This window comes from Mesoplodon densirostris, chromosome 3, assembly GCF_025265405.1.
Source record: "Mesoplodon densirostris isolate mMesDen1 chromosome 3, mMesDen1 primary haplotype, whole genome shotgun sequence".
NCBI lineage: Eukaryota > Metazoa > Chordata > Mammalia > Artiodactyla > Ziphiidae > Mesoplodon > Mesoplodon densirostris.
The window spans coordinates 154,283,133-154,303,694 of record NC_082663.1 but is presented as its reverse complement, the minus strand read 5'-3'; the positions used below and the strand labels follow the sequence as shown (position 1 = coordinate 154,303,694).

The 20,562-nt window shown below is 37.4% G+C and overlaps 1 protein-coding gene across 2 annotated transcripts in view; it reads left to right on the top strand.

Annotated features, from left to right (window-relative positions):
- Positions 1 to 20,562, top strand: part of UIMC1 (ubiquitin interaction motif containing 1) — a 186,533-nt gene that overhangs the window by 87,789 nt on the left and 78,182 nt on the right. For both annotated transcript variants that reach the window (XM_060094860.1, XM_060094861.1), the window contains exon 3: positions 8,201 to 8,285. In XM_060094860.1, coding sequence (XP_059950843.1) covers positions 8,201 to 8,285 — 85 coding nt within the window. The remainder of the gene's footprint in view (positions 1 to 8,200; positions 8,286 to 20,562) is intronic.

Below are 20,562 nucleotides of genomic sequence, written 5' to 3'. Positions count from 1 at the left end.
GGTTTTTATTCTTTAATTCTTTTTTTTGTTTTTTGGCTGCATTGGGTCTTTTGGCTATGTTGCTGTGCACGACCTCTGTCTAGTTGCAGCGAGCGGGGGTTGCTCTTGGTTGCCATGTGTGGGCTTCTCATCGCAGTGGCTTCTTTTGTTCTGGAGTGCAGGCTGTAGGCGCTTGGCCTTCAGTAGTTGCGGCATGCGGGCTCTAGAGCGCAGGCTCAGTAGTTGTGGCACATGGGCTTTGTTGCTACGTGGCATGTGGCATCTTCCCGAACTAGAGATCGAACCCATGTCCCCTGCATTGGCAGGTGGATTCTTAACCACTGTGCCACCAGGGAAGTCCCTATTCTTCAATTTATTAATGTGGTGTATCACATTGGTTTATTTGTGGATATTGAAAAATCCTTGCATCCCTGGGATAAATCCCACTTGATGATGGTATATGATCCTTTTAATGTATTGTTGCATTCAGTTTGCTAGTATCTTGTTGAGGATTTTTGCGTCTATATTCATCAGTGATATTGGCCTGTAATTTTCTTTTTTTGTGGGTTATCTTTGTCTGGTTTTGGAATCAGGGTGATGGTGGCCTCATAGAATGAGTTTGGAAGTGTTTCTTCCTCTGCAGTTTTTTGGAATAGCTTCAGAAGGATAGGTGTTAACTCTTCTTTAAATGTTTGGTAGAAGTGGCCTGTGAAGCCATCTGGTCCTGTACTTTTGTTCGTTGGGAGTTTTTTAAAATCACAGATTCAATTTCAGTACTTTTAATTGGTGTGTTCAAATTTTCTATTCTTCCTGGTTCAGTTTTGGGAGAGTGTACCTTTCTAAGAATTTGTCCATTTTTTCCAGGTTGTCCTTTTTTATTGGCATATAGTTGCTCGTAAATTGTCTCTTACGGTCCTTTGTATTTCTATTGTGTCAGTTGTGATTTCTCCTTTTTCATTTCTGATTTTATTGATTTGAGCACTCTCCCTTTTTTTCTTGATGTGTCTGTCTAAAGGTTTATCAATTTTGTTTATCTTTTCAAAGAACCAGCTTTTAGTTGTATTGATCTTTCTGTTTTCTTGGTCTCTATTTCATTTATTTCTACTCTGATCTTCATGATTTCTTTCCTTCTATTAACTTTGAGTTTTGTTTGTTCTTCTTTCTTTAGTTGCTTTAGGTGTAAGATTAGGTTGTTTCTTTGAGATTTTTCTTGTTTCCTGAGGTAAGATTGCATTGGTATAAACTTCCCTCTTAAAACTGGTTTTGTCGTGTCCCATAGGTTTTGAATTGTCATGTTTTCATTTTTATTTGTCTCTAGGTATATTTTGGTTTCCTCTTTGATTTCTTCAGTGATTCCTTGGTTGTTTAGTAGCATATTGTTTAGCCTCCACATGCTTGTGTTTCTCTCAACTTATTTCTAATTTCTACTGTGCTCCCTGGGAAAACCCAATTTTGGTTAAATCCAATTCTGCACCTATTATGTGTCCCTACCTAAGGAGCACAACAGTGCTCATGTTATATTTAAGACCACAAACTTCAAGTGGCCCCTCAGTATTGCCTAGCAGTCCTAATATGTTTCCATAGTCAGTTTTATTGAGATAAAGTTACATATTATATAATTCACTAAATTAATGTATAATTCTTGGTTCTTAGTATGTTCATAGAGTTGTACAACTATCACCACTATCAATTTTATAACATTTTCATTAATTAAAAAAGAAACCAGTTCTTATCAGCAGTCATTGTCCTCTTTCCCCCAAACTCCCAGCCCTAGGCAACCACTAATCTGCTTTTTGTCTCTATGGATTTGCCTATTCTGGGCGTGTCTTATAAATGGAATCATACAATATGTGGGCTTTTGTGACTAACTTCTTTCACTTAACATATGTTTTCAAGGTTCATCCATATTGTAGCATGTAACAGTATGTCATTCCTTTTTTTCTTCACAGCGGCTGCACCATTTTACATTTCTATCAACAATGTACTGGGGTTCCAGTTTCTCTATGTTCTTGATAACACTTGTTATTTTTTTAATATTTAATTATCATAACCACCCTAGTGGGTGTGTAGTGGTTTCTTATTGTGGTTTTGACTTGCATTTCCCTAATGGCTAATGAGCTTGAGCATCTTTTTTGTACTTGTTATCTATTTGTATAGCTTCTTTGGAGCAATGTCTGTTCAAGGCCTTTGTTTATTTATACAGTGCAGTTTGTCTTTTTGTTGTTTGGTGGTTTTTTAAGTATTTTGCATATTAAACCTCCTATCAGGTATATTATTTGCAAATATATTCTTTCATTTTTGGGGTTATCTTTTCACTTTCTTGACGTTTCTTGATGCACAACAGTTTTAAATTTTGATGAAGTCCAGCTTATCTGTTTTTTCTCCTTTGGTTGCTTATGCTTTTAGTATTGTATCTAAGAATCTGTTGCCAAATATAAAGTCATGAAGTTGATCCCTAAGAGTTTTTTAATTTTAGTGCTTATGATTTGGTCTTTGTTCCATTTTGAGCTAATTTTTGTGTATAGTATGAGATTTTGTGTGTGTGTGTGTGTGTGTGTGTAGTGGTAAAATATATATAACGTAAGATTTACCATTTTAACAATTTTTAGGGTAAATATATTTACATTGTCATTGAATTGTAGGAGTTCTTTATATGTTGTGGATAGTTAGCCCCTTGTCAGATATATGTTTTGCACATATATTCTCCCATTCCATAGGTTGCCTTTTTACTCTGTTGATATCTTTTGATGCACAGTAGTTTTTTTTTTTTTTTTTTTTTGTGGTACGCAGGCCTCTCACTATTGTGGCCTCTCCCGTTGCGGAGCACAGGCTCCAGACGCGCAGGCTGAGCGGCCATGGCTCACGGGCCCAGCCACTCCGCGGCATGTGGGATCTTCCCCGGACCGGGGCACGAACCTGTGACCCCTGCATCGGCAGGCAGGTGGACTCTCAACCACTGTGCCATCAGGGAAGCCCCGATGCACAGTAGTTTTAAATTTAGTCCAACTTACCTATTTTTTTCTTTTGTTTCTTGTGCCTTGGTGTCATAACCAAAAAAATCATTGCCAAATCCAGTGTTATGAAGGTTTTCCCCTGTGTTTTCTTCTAAGTGTTTTAAAATTTTAGCTCTTATATTTAGGCCTTTGATCCATTTTGTGGTATTAGCTTTTGTGTATGGTATAAGATAGGGGTCTATCTTCTTTTGCTTGTGTGTATCCAGTTTTCCCAGCACCATTTGTTGGTATTTTAACTTTTAACCTAGCTATGTCTTTATGTTTTATTTGGGTTTCTTGTAGGTAGCACAGAGTTTGATCTTTCTAATTTTATACAGGCTGACAGTCTCTCTTTTTTTAAACCAATGTGTTTAGACCTTTTATATTTAATAAAGTTCTTGAGGTACTTTAAAATGTACCATCCAACTGATTGTGCATTGCTTTTTAGTTTTCTTCCCATTCTTGTTGATTTAATTTTATTTTTGCATTATGTAGGAAGTTTGCTTTATTGAACAAATTAAGTCTGTAGAGAAAGATATACTGAAATTATCTTGCTTTTCCATCCTGTACTCCGTATTCCACATCCCTCACCCCTGTTGATAACCAATTTTATTGATTTCTTTTTTATTCTTACATTGCTTTAAAGGAAAAATAAACCCATTCATGTTTTCTTAATTCCACTTCTTTTTATGTGAAATGTAGCATACCTATTTTCATTTTGTTGTTTTCTCTGCACTATCCTATAGGTCAGTGGTCCCCAGCCTTTTCGGCGCCAGGACCTATTTTGTGGAAGACAATTTTTACATGGCCGGGGGGTGGGAAGGTGGGCGGGGGATGGTTCAGGCGGTAGTGCGAGCATTGGTGACCGGCACATGAAGCTTCACTTACTTGCCCACTGCTCACCTCCTGCTGTGTGACTTGGTTCCCAACAGGCTGCAGACCAGTACTGGTCCACGGCCCGGGTGTTGGACACCCCTGCTATAGGTTAGTCCCTTCATTTTCTCATTGTTTTCTTGTATTTCTTCAGTGACCCTTTTAGATTTTTACTTGTATAGTTTCTCTTTGGAGACCCATTTTTATTTTTTGAGATGGTTTTATCTATTTTCAGTTTTTTTCCCGAATTTTGTCAACTTTCATTTCATTTGTTCCTTTTTTTGTCAGTTTATGGTCTGAGTTTTAAATTTCTGATTCTGGGTTTTTCTTAACCTGGAGACGATACTTTCAAATTTGTTTGGAATGTGTTAATTTCTTTTTCTGGGTTGGTGATTAGAGGAGAATGTTCATAAACTGAAATGTTTTTATTTGCATTTTGTGTTTTTGTTTTATAGTTGCTTAGTTTGGAATTTCTTCTTTTATTCTTATCATTTCCTGCACAAAAGCTTCCCTTTTGTCACTTTAGTGTACTTCGGTCTAGTGAAGTACAGTTTCTTTTATGGATGGTATTGTTGATATTAGTGTACTGGGAGGGTGGGGAGGAGAGGTTGGCATGTTTCAGTTTTTTTCTTCAGGACCCTTCATTTTTTTTCCTCCTTTCTTTTTCTTCCATGAATCTGAGGGGTACCACCTCTTCTTTGTGTATCTCCCTCTTTTCCAGTAGCAGTGCATCTCTGTGGTTGCCACTTTTGTTCCTCTCACTTTCAAGCCCTTTAAAATGTAGCTGACTGTGTGAAGTACCACATCTTGGACCAGTGTTTGGCCTTAGTGTGGGACACTAATTCTGAAGGTGATTTTGTCTGTGCTTTCAGTTTTTCATCTTTCTTATTTTTCATGGAGTCTCTTAAGCCTTCCCTTTCTCTGTTCTGTGTACTCACAGACTTGCAGCCGCAGTGGGAGCTCTGTTAGAATTTGTTGTTTATTTCTCTGCTTGCTGGTTATTTGAAGTTTGTGGTATGTTTTGTCTCCTAATAATGCTGAAGGCATTGGTCACAGATGGTGTTATTTCTGGTCCTTGTTGGTCTTGTGGTTTTTTCTGGGATGATATGTGGAGAGATTCAGATTTAGGTGATTACCACTATCTTCTAGACCTTTCATTTTCAGCCATTCTGGATCACCGTATGATCCAGAATGGCTGTGTTCTTTCTGGAACACGGTCTCTTATATATAGCTTTGAGTTGAATTTTCTTAGATTCTGTTATATTCACTATATTTCTTTTTCTATATTCTTTGATTTTTGGTGCTCTCCTTTAAGCATATTTTTTGGTATCTGTTTTTTGTTTTATTTATTTATTTTTAGGGAAAATAATTCAATATCAAGCAGATGAATAAAACATCAAAGTGTCACACTGGATGCAGATCACCAAACACAGTTGATAGAGTTTTCCAATTGATGATATATATCAAGAGGGCTCAGAGAAAGTGAAGTAGGGCAGAAAATTAATATTGTTGGATAATGTTGCTTTATATTAATGCATGTTCCCTTATGTAAAACTCCATATTAAAAAATGCATTTTCCATGATTTTTTCAAGAATCTTCATACAGGTGTTTGTCCTTTATTGAAATATGAATTATTTTAACATGCTTATGAAACGTAGATTAAGTTGACTTTAACATATTGGAAAGTATAATTTTACATCTTTGCACAATGTTTAAAAATAAAATTTCTTCCCATCTCCTTCACCTCCCTCCCTCCCTCACACCCCACTGGTAACAGATACTCACTTCCATGTTACAGGAATTATTCTTTCTATAATTTTGGTTTTTGTTTTAGAGTTTATCTTTTTTCCTTTTAATTAATTTATTTAATTTATTTATTTTTGACTGTGTTGGGTCTTCGTTGCTGCGCATGGGCTTTCTCTGGTTGCGGCAAGTGGGGGCTACTCTTTGTTGCGGTGTGCAGGCCTCTCATTGCAGTGGCTTCTCTTGTTGCAGAGCACGGGCTCTAGGTGCGTGGGCTTCAGTAGTTGTGGTGCATGGGCTCAGTAGTTGTGGCTCGTGGGCTCTGAAGCACAGGCTCGGTAGTTGTAGTGCACGGGCTTAGTTGCTCCGTGGCATGTGGGATCTTCCCGGACCAGGGCTTGAACCCGTGTCCCCAGCATTGGCAGGCAGATTCTTAATCACTGAGCCACCAGGGGAGCCCAGAGTTTATCTTATATTAATGACTTTTATAGCTCCTTTCTTCCTTATTTTAAAAAATTTGGTTTTCTATGATGTGGTTTGTCAGTTGTAAATAGTATCCTTTGACTTTCACTTATAGTGCATGCAATAGTCAATGAACTTATTCTGTTTTCCACTTCTGTCTTCTCTCATTTATTAGTTGCATCATTTCTGCATATAATATTTACATGCTTTTTCTGTTCTCACCTGTACTTTTAGTCTTAGTTCTAAAATTTAGTATATTAAATATTCACTATAAGTTCTTTTGCCAAGTTTCTCTAATCATTTTTTAGTTGAATAGTGCTTGTTTTTAATTAGATTTGACAAGTAGGCCTTGTGAGTATAGTATTTCCTGAGTTCTTATGTGTTTGATACTGTTTTTCTATAATCTTGATATCTGAAAGACTGCTTGTTGGAATCCAGAATCCTTGGTTTAAAAAAATATTTTTTCCCTTGAGTTTCTTTAAAATGCTGCCTTCTTGTTTTTTTTGCTTTGTATGTTGCATTTGATAAGTCCAGTTTATTTTCCTTTTTTTGGTAAGTAATTAGGCCTCTTTGTTAGTCTGCATGCTTTTAAAATTTTTTCTTGGGTGAGATAGGTATGTTAGTATATGTCTGGAAATTGACTGTTCAGGGTCCATTTTCCCAGGTAAACTGTATATACTTTCAGTTTGTAGATTCAGGTGTTTTCTCCCTTATAAATTTATTTTTGATTATGGTGTTTATGTTAGTCTTTTTCACTGTTTTGTTTTCTTCTTTAGAGACCCCAATTATACATTTATTGGATCACCTTTGTATTCTTTTTTTCATTTTTAATGATGTTTATTGTTTTCTTCCTCATTTTACAAGCAATACCTGTTAATTGCAGGCAATTAGAAATACATAGAAGCCAATCATCCATAATCCCCACCTTCTAGACATAAACACCATTAGCATTTTTTAATATTATTTTTTTAAGATTTATTTATTATTTATTTAATTTATTTTTGGCTGTGCTGGGTCTTAGTTGCGGCACGCAGAATCTTTTGTTGAGGCACGCGGGATCTTTTGTTGTGTGTGGGCTCTTCATTGTGGTGTGTGGGCTTCTCTCTAGTTGTGGCGTGCAGGTTTTCTCTTCTCTAGTTGTGGTGTGCGGGTTCCAGAGCGCGTGGGCTCTGTAGTTTGCGGCACATGGGCCGTAGTTGAGGCACGTGATCCCAGTAGTTGTGGCACATGGGCTTAGCTGCCCCACAGCATGTGTGATCTTAGTTCCCTGACCAGGGATTGAACCTGCGTCCCCTGCATTGCAAGGCAGATTCTTTACCACTGGACCACCAAGGAGGTCCCACCATTAGCATTTTGATGCATTTCCTCCCAGTGTTCACACACACACACACACACACACACACACACACACAGAGTAATTGAAGTATAATTTACCTACAGTGCTGTATTAGTTCCAGGTACACAAAATAATGATTTGCATCAATTGTATTTCATCAGTGGTATGAGAGTACTTGTTTCCCCACAATAAGTGTTTTATAAAACATTTTCATTTTTACTATTAGTATAGGTTTAAAAAAGTATCTATATAATTGTTATGATTTGCATACTTATGAGCCCCTTGTGTATGTTTTTCTATGAAGTGTTTTATCATATTCTTTGTCTATGGGAGGAGGTTAAATATTGGTCTCTGTATTGATTTATAAGAGCTCTATATATAAGGAAAATTAGCCCTTTATCTGATAAATATGTTGCATACTTTTCCTCAGTTCTGTTGCTTTTTAAAAGTACTGATTTAAAATAAGTGACTATGCACTGAGTTTAAACTTTATTATTGATTTTTAAACCTTGAATCAAGCTTTCTCTGAACTTGGGTGCGTACTTGCTGGTATTTTGCAGATGGACCAATTTTACATGAGCTTGTATATGACAGATAATTACGTCAGTATATTATGATTTTTAATTTTTATTGGTTCTGAGTCTACATTTTCCTTTTTCTACAATAAGAATCTTTTTCTGATGTTTTCTGTGAACATTTACAACCACCACTGATTCTTCAGAGGCTCAGTGGCCTCTGTTGGCTGTAGAGGAGGCAGAAAGAGTACTACTTTTAATGGCAGTCACCCTGATCATATTTCTTGTTTTGCAACAGGAACCAAACGAGGAGAATGGATTGCAGAAAATGAAGACAAAACAGTCGAATAGAGCAAAGTGTTTGGCTAAAAGAAAAATTGCACGTATGTTTTAATTTTTGTGTTGAGAATGGTTTGGAAATTACAACAATCATAGACTTGACACTGGTTTCTTCATTAGGAAGAGGTTTCTCTGAATAAGGTTGTGTGTGCTTCTTGTTAATTCTGGGTTCCATTAAAATTTGTAGGGATCACAGTTAACCTATAGCATATATAACTGACTTATTGAAGACAATGTTGAAATTAAAAATGTGACCTTCAGAGTTAGGCACACTTGGATTTGAATCCTTGCTTCACCTTACTATGTGGACTTTAGGCAAGCCACTACTTTCAGCCTACCTCTGTTTCCTCATCAATAACATGCAGATAACACTTAGAAAGTCACTTAGTGGCTCCAATAATGGTGTGTTTTACTCTTTTGTTCATTAAAATTTTTAGGGAAAAACTCTTCTGTATGTTTCCTGTATTCTTAACACTTCACTCTGGTCATCAAATGTGTAGGTTTTTTTTCCCCCCATACCAAGCGGTTCTCCAGCTCTCTGGCAGACACTGGGTGCCCTACAATTTAAGGAAATCTGACACTCTCAGATCCCACAAGTTTAGGGCTTAATTCTGCAGGACTACCCCTTCTTTTAGACAGCAGTTGCAATTCCAGGTTGTTACCTGTGCTTCTGACTGACTTGCTATAAATCAGAGGTTCACATGACCCCTTTCTTGGGTTTGATTAATTTGTTAAAATGGCTCTCAGAATTCAGGGAAACAGTTTACTTATTAGATGACTGGTTTGTTATAAGGGAGTATAACTCAGGAACAGCTAGATGGAAGAGATGCATAGGGCAAGATATAGGAAAAGGGGTGCGGATCTCCATGTCCTGTCCAGGTATGTCACCTCCCAGTACACACACATATTCACCAACCTGGAATTTCACCAAACATTGTAGTTCAGGTATTTTTATGGAGGCTTCATTATGCAGGTATGGTTGATTAAATCATTGGCCATTGGTGATTGGTTCAACTTCCAGCCAGCCCCTCTCCCTTCCCTGGACGCTGGGGAGTTGGAATGAAAGTTCTAATCCTCTGGTACCTTGGTTGGTTCCCCTGGCGACCAGCCCCCATCCTTAGGGGCTTTCCAAAAGTAAGTTCATTAACATAGTCTCTGGTGTGCCAAAGACTCTGGTGTGCCAAAGAGGGGATTGTTATGAATAACAAAAGACACCTTTATTGCTCTTTTCATTGAGGAAATTCCAAGGGTATTAGGAGCTCTGTGACAGGGCCAGGGGCAAAGATTAGGTATATATTTATTATTATAAATCACAGTATGAGAAAAATCCTTTGTTGGAAGTCTTTTTTCTTCTGACTTTGTTACTCAATTGTGAAGTCGTTTAATAATTACTATATTTTTGCATTTTAATGTCATATGAGATGTTTAAGTATTTCAGTGAAGTTTTCAAAACTATGATAACTAGCTGAAATTATTACACCAGTTGATTGAAGATAAAGAAGGATTTCTTTCACTGTTAATTTGAATTTTGGTGATTTAAGGTATAATTCTCAGCCTTATAAAATTAACCATAATTTTTGTTGTTGTTGCTAAATCATTGTGTTATATCTAGAGGTGACTGTCACTATGGTTAGATCTGTTGAATGTACTCAAGTTATTTTCAGTCTTGAGAATTATTGATAATAGTTACTTTTTGAGGTACAGTAATCTTTATCAATTGATAGGTTTTTGTCACCATTGGTAGACTATTGATAGTTGTTTGCTTGCTGTCTGTGTTTCACGTTTTTACATAATTGTGTCATGCTTTCTTTTCCAGTCTTAGTCTTTTTAATTTTTTTTAAAATTCAGCCTGACAATTTCAGTCTTTTTAATTGTCCTTTACGTTTATATTTAATGTAATTATTGATGTAATTGGATTGAAAGCTGTTTATTTGTTCCAGTTCTTTGTTTCTTCTTTTTCTGTTCTTTTTTTGTATTTGTTGAGTATTATTTTATTATTCCATTTAATTTCTACTATTTACTTACCTTATATCTCTTTTTAAAAATATTTAGTGGTTGCTCTAGAGTCTACAGTATACAGGTTTAATTAATCACAGTTACCTTCAAATAATGTCATGTTGTTTCACACATGGTATAAAGACTCCCGATTCCTTTCTACCCTCCTTTGTGTTATTTTTACCATGCGTTTTACTCTTGCATATATTATAACACACAATACATTGATACTATTTTGCTTTAGATAGTTAAATGACTTTCAGAGCAATGGAAATAAGAAATAAAGAATTCCATATTTTCCTTTATTTGTGCCATCAAGGGCTTTTTATTTCTTTGTGTAGGTCCCAGTTTCTATCCAGTATCATGTTTTTTCTGCTGGAAGAACTTCCTTTATCACTTAGTTTAATGTAGACCAATTAATTCTCTATTTTATTTTTGTCTGAAAATGTATTTCTCCATTTTTATGGTAATTGCTTTACTGAGATATAACTCACATACTCAATTTATTCATCATATAATACTTTCATCATTGAAAGTATACAGTGGGTTTTAGTATATTAACAGAGTTGTGTAACCATCACCACTGTCTAATTCTAGAATGTTTTCATCACTCCAGAAAGAAACTCTATACACTTAACCAGTAACCCAAAGCCCTCATCCCACCCAGCCCTAAGCAACTATTAATTTACTTTCTGTCTTTATAGATTTGCATATTCTGGACATTCCATATAAATGGAATCATATAATATGTAGTCTTTCATGACTGGTTTTTGTACTTAATTTTTTCAGGTTCATCTATGTTTTGGCATGTATTAGTACTTCATTCCTTTGTTGCCAGATATTATTCCACTATATTGCTGTGCCATGTTTTGTTTATATAGTCATCATTTGATGGATATTTGAGTTGTTTCTCCTCTTTGGTTATTGACTAAAGTTGCTGCGAACATTCAAGTACTCGTTTTTCTGTGGCTGTATGTTTCAATTTCTCTTGAGTAATATAGCTAGGAGTGGAATTCCTGGGTCATATGGTAACTCAACATTTAATTGTTTGAGAAACTGCCAGATTGCTTTCTAAAATGGCTGCACCATTTTACATTTCCACCAGCATCGTATGAGAGTTCCAGTTTCTCCATATCCTTGCCAACAGTTATTTTCCTTTTTCTTTTTTTCCCCATTAAGCCATCCTAGTGGGTGTGAAATGGTATCTCATTGAGGTTTTGATTTGCATTTCTCTAATGACTAATGATGTTAAGCATCTTTTCATGTGCTTATTGGTCATTTCTTTACTTATTAAAAATATTTTTATTGTAAAATACACATAAAATATACTACTTTAACCATTTATAACCATTTAAAAATGTTTTTATCATGAAGCGGTGTTGAATTTTGTCAAATGCTTTTTCTGTGCCTATTGAGATGATCATATGGGTTTTGTCTTTTGTCAATTTGGTGTATTAATTGATTTTCATATGTTAAGTCAACCTTCCATTCTGGGATGAATTCTCCTCTGTCATAGTGTGTAATCTTCTTATATTCTTTCTAGATTTGGTATGCTAACGTTATGTTGAGAGTTTTTGCATTTACATTCATAAGAGATATTGTTCTGTAGTTTTCTCATGATGTCTTTGTCTGGATTTGGTATCAGGCTAATACTGGCCTCATAGAATGAGTTGAACATTGTTCCCTTCCGTTCTATATTTGGAAAAGATTGTGAAGATTTAATATTTTTCTTTAATTGTTGGACAGAATTCACCAGTGAAGCCATCTGGGCCTAGGCTTTTCAAAGGTAGATAGTTTTTGATTACTAATTCAATTTTTTTTAATGTATTTATTTATATTTGGCTGCACTGGGTCTTCATTGCTGTGCTTGGGCTTTCTCTAGTTGTGGTGAGCGGGGTCTACTCTTTGTTGCGGTGCGCAGGCTTCTCATTACAGTGGCTTCTCATGTTGTGGAGCACAGGCTCTAGGCGCGTGGGCTTCAGTAGTTGTGGCATGTGGGCTCTAGAGTGCAGGCTTAGTAGTTGTGGCACACAGGCTTAGTTGCTCTGAGGCATGTGGGATCTTCCTGGACCAGGGCTCGAACCCGTGTCCCCTGCATTGGCAGGCAGATTCTTAACTACTGCACCACCAGGAAAGTCCTCAGTTTCTTATCTGTTGTAGTTCTGTTTAGTTTTTATATTTTTTCTCAAGTCAGCTTTGGCAATTTGTCTTTTATTTTTGTATTTGTTAGTAATGTCTCCACTGCCATTCTGCTTTTAGTTATTTGAGTCTTCTTTTTTCCCCCTGCCCAAATCTAACTCAAAGTTTGTCAATATTTTTAGTTTTCAAAAAACCAACTTTTCATCTCATTGATTTTTCTTGTTTTACTATTTTTAAAATTAATTTCTCGGCCTCCCTGGTGGCGCAAGTGGTTGAGAGTCCGCCTGCCGATGCAGGGGATACGGGTTCGTGCCCCGGTCTGGGAGGATCCCATGTGCCGCGGAGCGGCTTGGCCCGTGAGCCATGGCCGCTGAGCCTGCGCGTCCGGAGCCTGCGCGTCCGGAGCCTGTGCTCCGCAACGGGGGAGGCCACAACAGTGAGAGGCCCGCATACCGAAAAAAAAAAAAAAAAAATTAATTTCTCCTCTATTTATTATTTTGTTTTTTTTTTTCTGCTTTCTTTAGGTTTAGTTTGCTCTTTTTTTTCTGTGTCTTAAGGTGGAAGTTTAGGTTATTTGTTTGAGATCTTTCTTTTTTAATATAATCATTAGATAGATGTAAATTTCCCTTTAAGTATTGCTTTAGCTAAATCGTTTAAGTTTTTAAGATATATTTTCATTTTCATTCATCTCAAACTATTCTCTACTTTCCCACTGTAATTTTTTCTTTCACCCATTGGTTATTTAGGAGTGTTTTGTTTAATTTCCACGTATTTGTCCATTCCCCAAATTTCTTCCTTCTGTTATTTATAATTTCACTCATTATGTTGGAAAACATACTTTGTATGTTTTTTATCTTTCTGTGTTTGTTGAGTCTTGTTTTATCACCATCATATGTTCTATCCTGGAGAATATTTCATGTGCACTTGAGGAAAATGTTTATTCTGCTACTGTTGGATAGAGTGTTCTGTAGATATCTATTTGGTCTGGTTGGATTATAGTGTTGTTTGTCTTCTATTTACTTAATGTTCTGCTTAGTTCTCCTTTTTACTGAAAGTGGTAGATTGAATCTCCTTCATTTTTGAGAAATACTTCCCTGGCTATAGGATATGGTTTGACAGTTTTTCATCATTTTCAAGATGTCACTTTATTGTTTTCTGGCTGCAGAGTTTTTAATGAGAAGTTGACTTTAATCCTCATCTTTGTTCATTTGAATGTAACCTGTTTTTCTCTCTGGCTTCCTTCAATATAGTCTGTATTTTTGTTTTTTTTACCAGTTTGAACATGATGTTTAGGTATGAGTTTTTTGTGGGGGTCATGGAATGTATTTTTCTTGATAGTCTTTTTGGATATGTGATTTGAGGTCTGATTTGAGATCTCTGTTTACTTTGGAAAATTCTCAGCCTGTATTTGTGTGTGTGTATAACTTTCATTAAGACTTTGTTTTGTTAGAGCTGTTTTAGGTTACAGCAAAACTGAGGACAAGGTACAGAGATTTCTTACCTCACACATATGTAGCCTCACACATACATAGCCTCCTCCATTATCAACTTTTCCTATCAAAGTGATAGATTTGTTACAATTGATGTACCTACACTGACATATTATAATCATCCTAAGTCTGTAGTTTACACTAGGGTTCACTCTTGGTGTTATACATTCGATGGGTTTTGAGAAATATATAATGACATGTATCCATTATTATGGTATCAAACAGAGTATTTTCACTGCCTTAAAAATTCTCTGTGCTTCACCTATTCATCCCTACCCTACTTCCCCTGCTAATCTGTGACAACCACTGATCTTTTTACTGTCTTCATAGTTTTGCCTTTTCCAGAATGTCATGTAGTTGGAGTCAGACGGTATATAGCCTTTTCAAATTGGCTTCTTTCACTTAGTAATATGCATTTAAGTTTCCTCTGTGTCTTTTCATGCTTTGGTAGATCTTTTGTTTTTTTTTATAGCAGTGAATAATATTCCATTGTCTGGCTCTACCATAGTTTATTTATCTGTTCACCTACTGAAAGACATTTGGTTGCTTCCAAGTTTTGGCAATTAAGAATAAAGCTGGAATAAACATCTGTGCAGGTTTTGGGGTGGACATGAGTTTTTTTTGCAGTATGTGGGCCTCTCACTGTTGTGGCCTCTCCTGTTGCGGAGCACAGGCTCTGGACACACAGGCTCAGTGGCCATGGCTCACGGGCCTAGCCACTCTGCGGCATGTGGGATCCTCCTGGACCGGGGCACGAACCCGTGTCCCCTGCACTGGCAGGCAGACTGCGCCACCGCGCCACCAGGGAAGCCCTGGGCATGAGTTTTTAACTCCTTTGGGTAAATACCAAGGAACATGATTGCTGAGTATGCTAAGAGTATATTTAGTTTTGTAAGAAAGCGCCAATCTCTCTTCCAAAGTGGCTGTACCATTTTGCATTCCCACCAGCAATGAATGAGAGTTCCTGTTACTCCATATCCTCACCAGCATTTGGTGATGTCAGTGTTCCAGAACTTGACCATTCTAGTAGTTGTGCAGTGGTATCTCCTTTTTTCAGTTTGCATTTTGCTGATGATATATGATGTGGAATATCTTTTCATATGCTTATTTGCTCTGTATATCATCTTGGTGAGTTGTCTGTCAAAGTATTTGGCCCACTTTTTAGTTGTGTTTATTTTCTTACAGTTGAGTTTTAAGAGTTCTTTGTATATTTTGGATAACAGTCCTTTATCAGATATGTCTTTAGCAAATATTTTCTCCCAGTCTGTGACTTGTTTTCTTATTCTTGCAACATTGTCTTTTGCAGAGCAGGAGTTATTAATTTTAATGACATCCAGCTTATTTACTTCTTTCCTGGATCATACCTTTAGATATAATCTAAAAAGTCATTGCCATACCTAATGTCATCTAGGTTTTCTATGTTATTTTCTAGGAGTTTTATAGTTTTGTGTTTCACGTATCAGTTTATGATCCAGTGAGTTAATTTTGGGAATGGTGTTAGATCTTTGTCTAGATTCAGTTTGGGGGATATGAAATGTCCAGTTGTTCCAGCAACATTTGTTGAAGATAATCCCTTTGCTTCATTGTATTGTCTTTGCTCCTTTGTAAAAATCAGGTGACTATATTTATGTGGGTCTATTTCTGGGCTCTCTCTTCTGTTCCATTGACCTATTTGTTCTTTCGCCAATTCCACACTGTTTCGATTACTGTAGCTTTATGTAGTAGGTTTTAAAGTCAGGTAACATCAGCCCTCCAACTTTGTTCTTTTTCTTCAATATTGTGTTGACTCTTCTGGATCTTTTGCCCTCTCCATATAAACTTTAGAATAAGTTTGTTGGTATCCACAAAATTACTTGTTGTAATTTTGATTTGGAATGCATTGAATCTACAGATCAGGTTGCAAAAAACTGATACCTTGACATTACTGAGTCTTTCTATCCATGAACATGGAATATCCCTTTATTTAGTTAATTCTTTTTTTTTTTTTTTTTTCGGTATGCGGGCCTCTCACTGTTGTGGCCTCCCCCGTCGCGGAGCACAGGCTCCGGACGCGCAGGCTCCGGACGCGCAGGCTCAGCGGCCATGGCTCACGGGCCCAGCCGCTCCGCGGCATATGGGATCCTCCCAGACCGGGGCACGAACCCGTATCCCCTGCATCGGCAGGCGGACTCTCAACCACTTGCGCCACCAGGGAGGCCCTATTTAGTTAATTCTTATTTGACTTTGTTCATTAGAGTTCTCTAGTTTTTCTCTTATAGATCCTGTACATTATTTCCTTACCAATGTAAATGCTATTGTGTTTTGAATTTCAAATCACACTTGTTCATTGCTGGTATATGGAATGTGATTGGCTATTTTATACTAACCTTGTATACCATAACCTTACTCTAATTACTTAATAGTTCCAGGAATTGTTTTGTAGATTCTATTGGATTTTCTACTTAGATGATAGTGTCATTTGTGAACAAAGACAGTATTATTTTTCTCTTTCCTAGTCTGTATATTTCCTTTTCTTGTCTTATTGCATTAGCTAGTATGTCTAGTACAGTGTTGAAAAGGAGTGATAAGAGGGGACATCCTAGCCTTTTTCCTGTTCTTAGTGGGAAAGCTTTGAGTTTTCACCATTTAGTATGAAGTTGGCTATAGCGTTTTTATAGATATTCTCTATCAAGTTGAGAATGTTCTCTATTCCTAGTCTATGGAGAAGTTTTATCATGAATTAGTGTTTGATTTTGTCCAGTGCTTTTTCTGAATCTATTGAATATGATCATGTGATTTTTCTTTTTTGTTCTGTTTATGTGTTGCACTACATTAATTAATTTTTGAGTGTTGAACTAACATGCACATCTGGGATAAATCCCACTTGGTCATGGTGTATAATTCTTTTTATACATTGTTAGATTTAATTTGCTACTATTTGTTGAGGATTTTTGTATCTGTGTTCATGTTCATGCAAGATACTGGTCTGTAGTTTTCTTGTAATGTTTTTGTCTAGTTTTAGTGTTAGGTTTAATGGTGGTCACATAGAATGACTTAGGAAGTATTCCCTCTGCTTCTGTCCTCTGAAAGAGATTGTATAGAATTTGTATACTTTCTTCCTTAAATGTTTGGTAGAATTCATTAGTGACTCCATCTGGGCCTGTTGCTTTTAGTTATGGAAGACTAATTATGGATTCTGTTTCTTTAATAGATATAGGTGTATTCAGACTGCCTATTTCTTCTCATGTGAGTGTTGGCAGATTGTGTCTTTCAAAGGGAATTGGTCTGTTGCATCTAGGTTATCAGATTTGTGGGCATAGAGTTGTTCATAGTATTCCTTTATTATTTTTTATTATTATTATTATTTTTTTGTGGTACGCGGGCCTCTCACTGTTGTGGCCTCTCCCGTTGCGGAGCACAGGCTCTGGACGCACAGGCTCAATGGCCATGGCTCACGGGCCTAGCTGCTCTGCAGCATGTGGGATCTTCCCGGACCAGGGCACGAACCCGTGTCCCCTGCATCGGCAGGTGGACTCTCAACCACTGCGCCACCAGGGAAGCCCTCCTTTATTATTTTTTTTAATGTACATGAGATCTGTAGTGATGTCCTCTTTTTCATTTCTGGTACTAGTAATTTGTGCCCTCTCTTTTTTTAGTCAGCCTAGCTAGTGGTTTATCAATTTTATTGATTTTTTTTTCTTTTTTTTAAAGAACCAGCTTTTGGTTTGGTTCATTTTCTCTACTTATTTCTTGATTTCAATTTCATTGATTTCTGCTGTAATTCTTTTTTTTTTTTTCTGCTTACTTTGTACTTAATTTACTTTTTTTTTTTTTTTTTCCTGGTTCCCTAAGGCAGCAGTCCTTAATCTTGTTAGCACCAGGGACCAGTTTCCTGGAAGACAGTTTTTACACGGACTGGGGATCAGGGAGGTATGGTTCAGGCAGTAATGCGAGTGATGGGGAGTGCAGATGAAGCTTCACTCACTCGCCTGCCGCTCACCTCCTGCTGTGCGGCCCGGTTCCTAAGAGGCCATGGACTGGTCCGTGGCCCAGGGTTTGGGGACCCCTGCCCTAAGGTATAGATGTAGATGATTGATTTTAGATCTTCTTTCCCAGTGTATGCTTTTAATGCTGTAACTCTCCTCTACGCACTGCTTTTGCTGCATCCTGCAAATTTTGATAAGATGCATTTTTCATTTTCTTTTGATTCAAAGTATTTTTATATTGCTCTTGATTTCTTCTTTGACCCATGAGTTATTTAGAAGTATGTTGTTTAATCTTCATGTATTTTGGGATGTTCCTGTTTTCTTTCTGTTATTGATTTTTAGTTTAATTCCATTGTGGTCTGAGTATAGACATTGCGTGATTTCTCTTGCTTTAAATTTAAGGTGTGTTTTATGGCCCAGAACGTGGTTTGTCTTGGTGAATGTTCTGTGTGAGCTTGAGAAGAATGTGTTCTGTTGTTATTGGTTGGAGTAGTCTGTAGATGTCTATTGTATTCAAATGATTGATGATGTTGTTGAGTTAAACTATATCCTTACTGATTTTCTGCCTGCTGGATCTGTCCATTTGTGATAGAGGGGGGTTGGTATTTCCACCTGTGATAGTGGGTCATCTATTTCTCCTTGCAGTTCTATCATTTTTTGCCTCACCAATGACACTCATTTGTTAGGCACATACACATTAAGGATTGTTATGTCTTCTAGGAGAATTAATCTCTTTATTATTATATAATGCCTTTCTTTATTCCTGATAACTTTTCTTGCTTAGAAGTCTGCTCTGTCTGAAATTAATAGTTACTCTTGCTTTCTTTTGATTAGTGTTAGCATGGTATATTTTTCCATCCATTTACTTTTAAAAATTTATTTATTTATTTATTTGTTTGGGCACGTCGGGTCTTAGTTGCGGCACACGGGATCTTTTAGTTGCGGCATGTGGAATCTTTAGTTGAGGCATGTGGGATCTAGTTCCCTGACCAGGGATCAAACCCTTCCCCCCTGCATTGGGAGCATGGAGTCTTAGCCACTGGACCACCAGGGAAATCCACATCCATTTATTTATTTATTTATTTGGTTGTGTTGGGTCTTCGTTGCTTTGCGTGGGCTTTCTCTAGTTGTGGCAAGTGGGGACTACTCTTTGTGGCAGTGCACAGGCTTTTCATCGCAGTGTGCAGTCTTCTCATTGTGGTGGCTTCTCTGGTTGCAGAGCACGGGCTCCAGGCATGTGGGCTTCAGTAGTTGTGACACGCTGGCTCAGTAGTTGTGGCTCGTGGGCTCTAGAGGGCAGGTTCAGTAGTTGTGGTGCACGGGTGTAGTTGCTCCGTGGCATGTGGGATCTTTCCGGACCAGGGCTTGAACCCATGTCCCCTGAATTGGCAGGCGGATTCTTAACCCCTGCGCCATCCATTTACTTTTAATCTGTATTTCTCTTTGTATTTAAAGTGGGTTTCTGGGACTTCCCTGGTGGTCCGGTGGTTAAGAATCCATCTTCCAATGCAGGGGACGTGGGTTCGAGACCTGGTTGGGGAGCTAAGATCCCACATGCCGCAGGGCAACTAAGCCCACACATTCTGGAGTCTGCGTGCCACAACCAGAGAGAAGCCTGTGCACTGCACGAGGAGCCCAAGTGCCACAGTGAAGGATCCCACGTGCCACAATGAAGATCCTGTGTGCCACAACTAAAGACCTGAGGCAGCCAAATAAAATAAATAAATAAATAAATAAATGGTTTTTTTTACTTTCCTTCTTTCTTTTCTTTTTTTTTTTTTTAGCATATTAGCTTTATTAATTTTTCCAAAGAATCAACATTTGTCTTTATCAGTTTCCTCAATTTTTTTTGGCCGCGCCACGTGGCATGTAGGATCTTAGTTCCCCAACCAGGGATAGAACCTGTGCCCCCTGCATTGGGAGCACAGAGTCTTAACCACTGGACTGCCAGGGAAGTCCTTAAAGTGGGTTTCTTGTAGACAACATACAGTTGAGTCTTATTTTTTGATCCAATCTCTTTTAATTGATACATTTAATCCATTGACATTCAAAGTGATTACAGGCATACCTTGTTTAATTTTGCTTCACTTTATTGAGCTATGTAGATAATTTTTTTTTAAACACAAATTGAAGGTTTGTGGCAACCCAGTGTTAAACAAGTCTCTTGGGTGCCATTTTTCCAACAGCACTTGCTCACTTCATGTCTCTGTGTCACATTTTGGTAATTCTTGCAATATTTCAACGCCTCCACAATCAAAAAGATTAAAACTTTCTGAAGGCTTAGATGCTGGTTAGCACTTTCTAGCAATGAAGTAATTTTTTTCAGTAACATTTTTTAATGAAGGTGAAATTGTGCAACTCAGATTGGGACTTGAACCCATGGGCCAGGACTCAAACCCAGCCCAAACCCAGATTGGGACTTGAACAGTCTTCTAACTGAGATCACACACCGGGTCTCAGGACTTAATGAAGCTCCAGTTCTTTTTGGGTGTTTTTTGAATTTTATTTTAGTTTTTATACAGCAGGTTCTTATTAGTTATCTATTTTATACATATTAGTGAATATATGTCAATCCCAATCACCCAATTCATCCCACCACCACCACCACCCCTGCCACTTTCCCCCCTTTGTGTCCATACGTTTGTTCTCTACATCTGTGTCTCTATTTCTGCCCTGCAAACCGGTTCATCTGTACCATTTTTCTGGTTCCACAATATGCGTTAATGTATGAT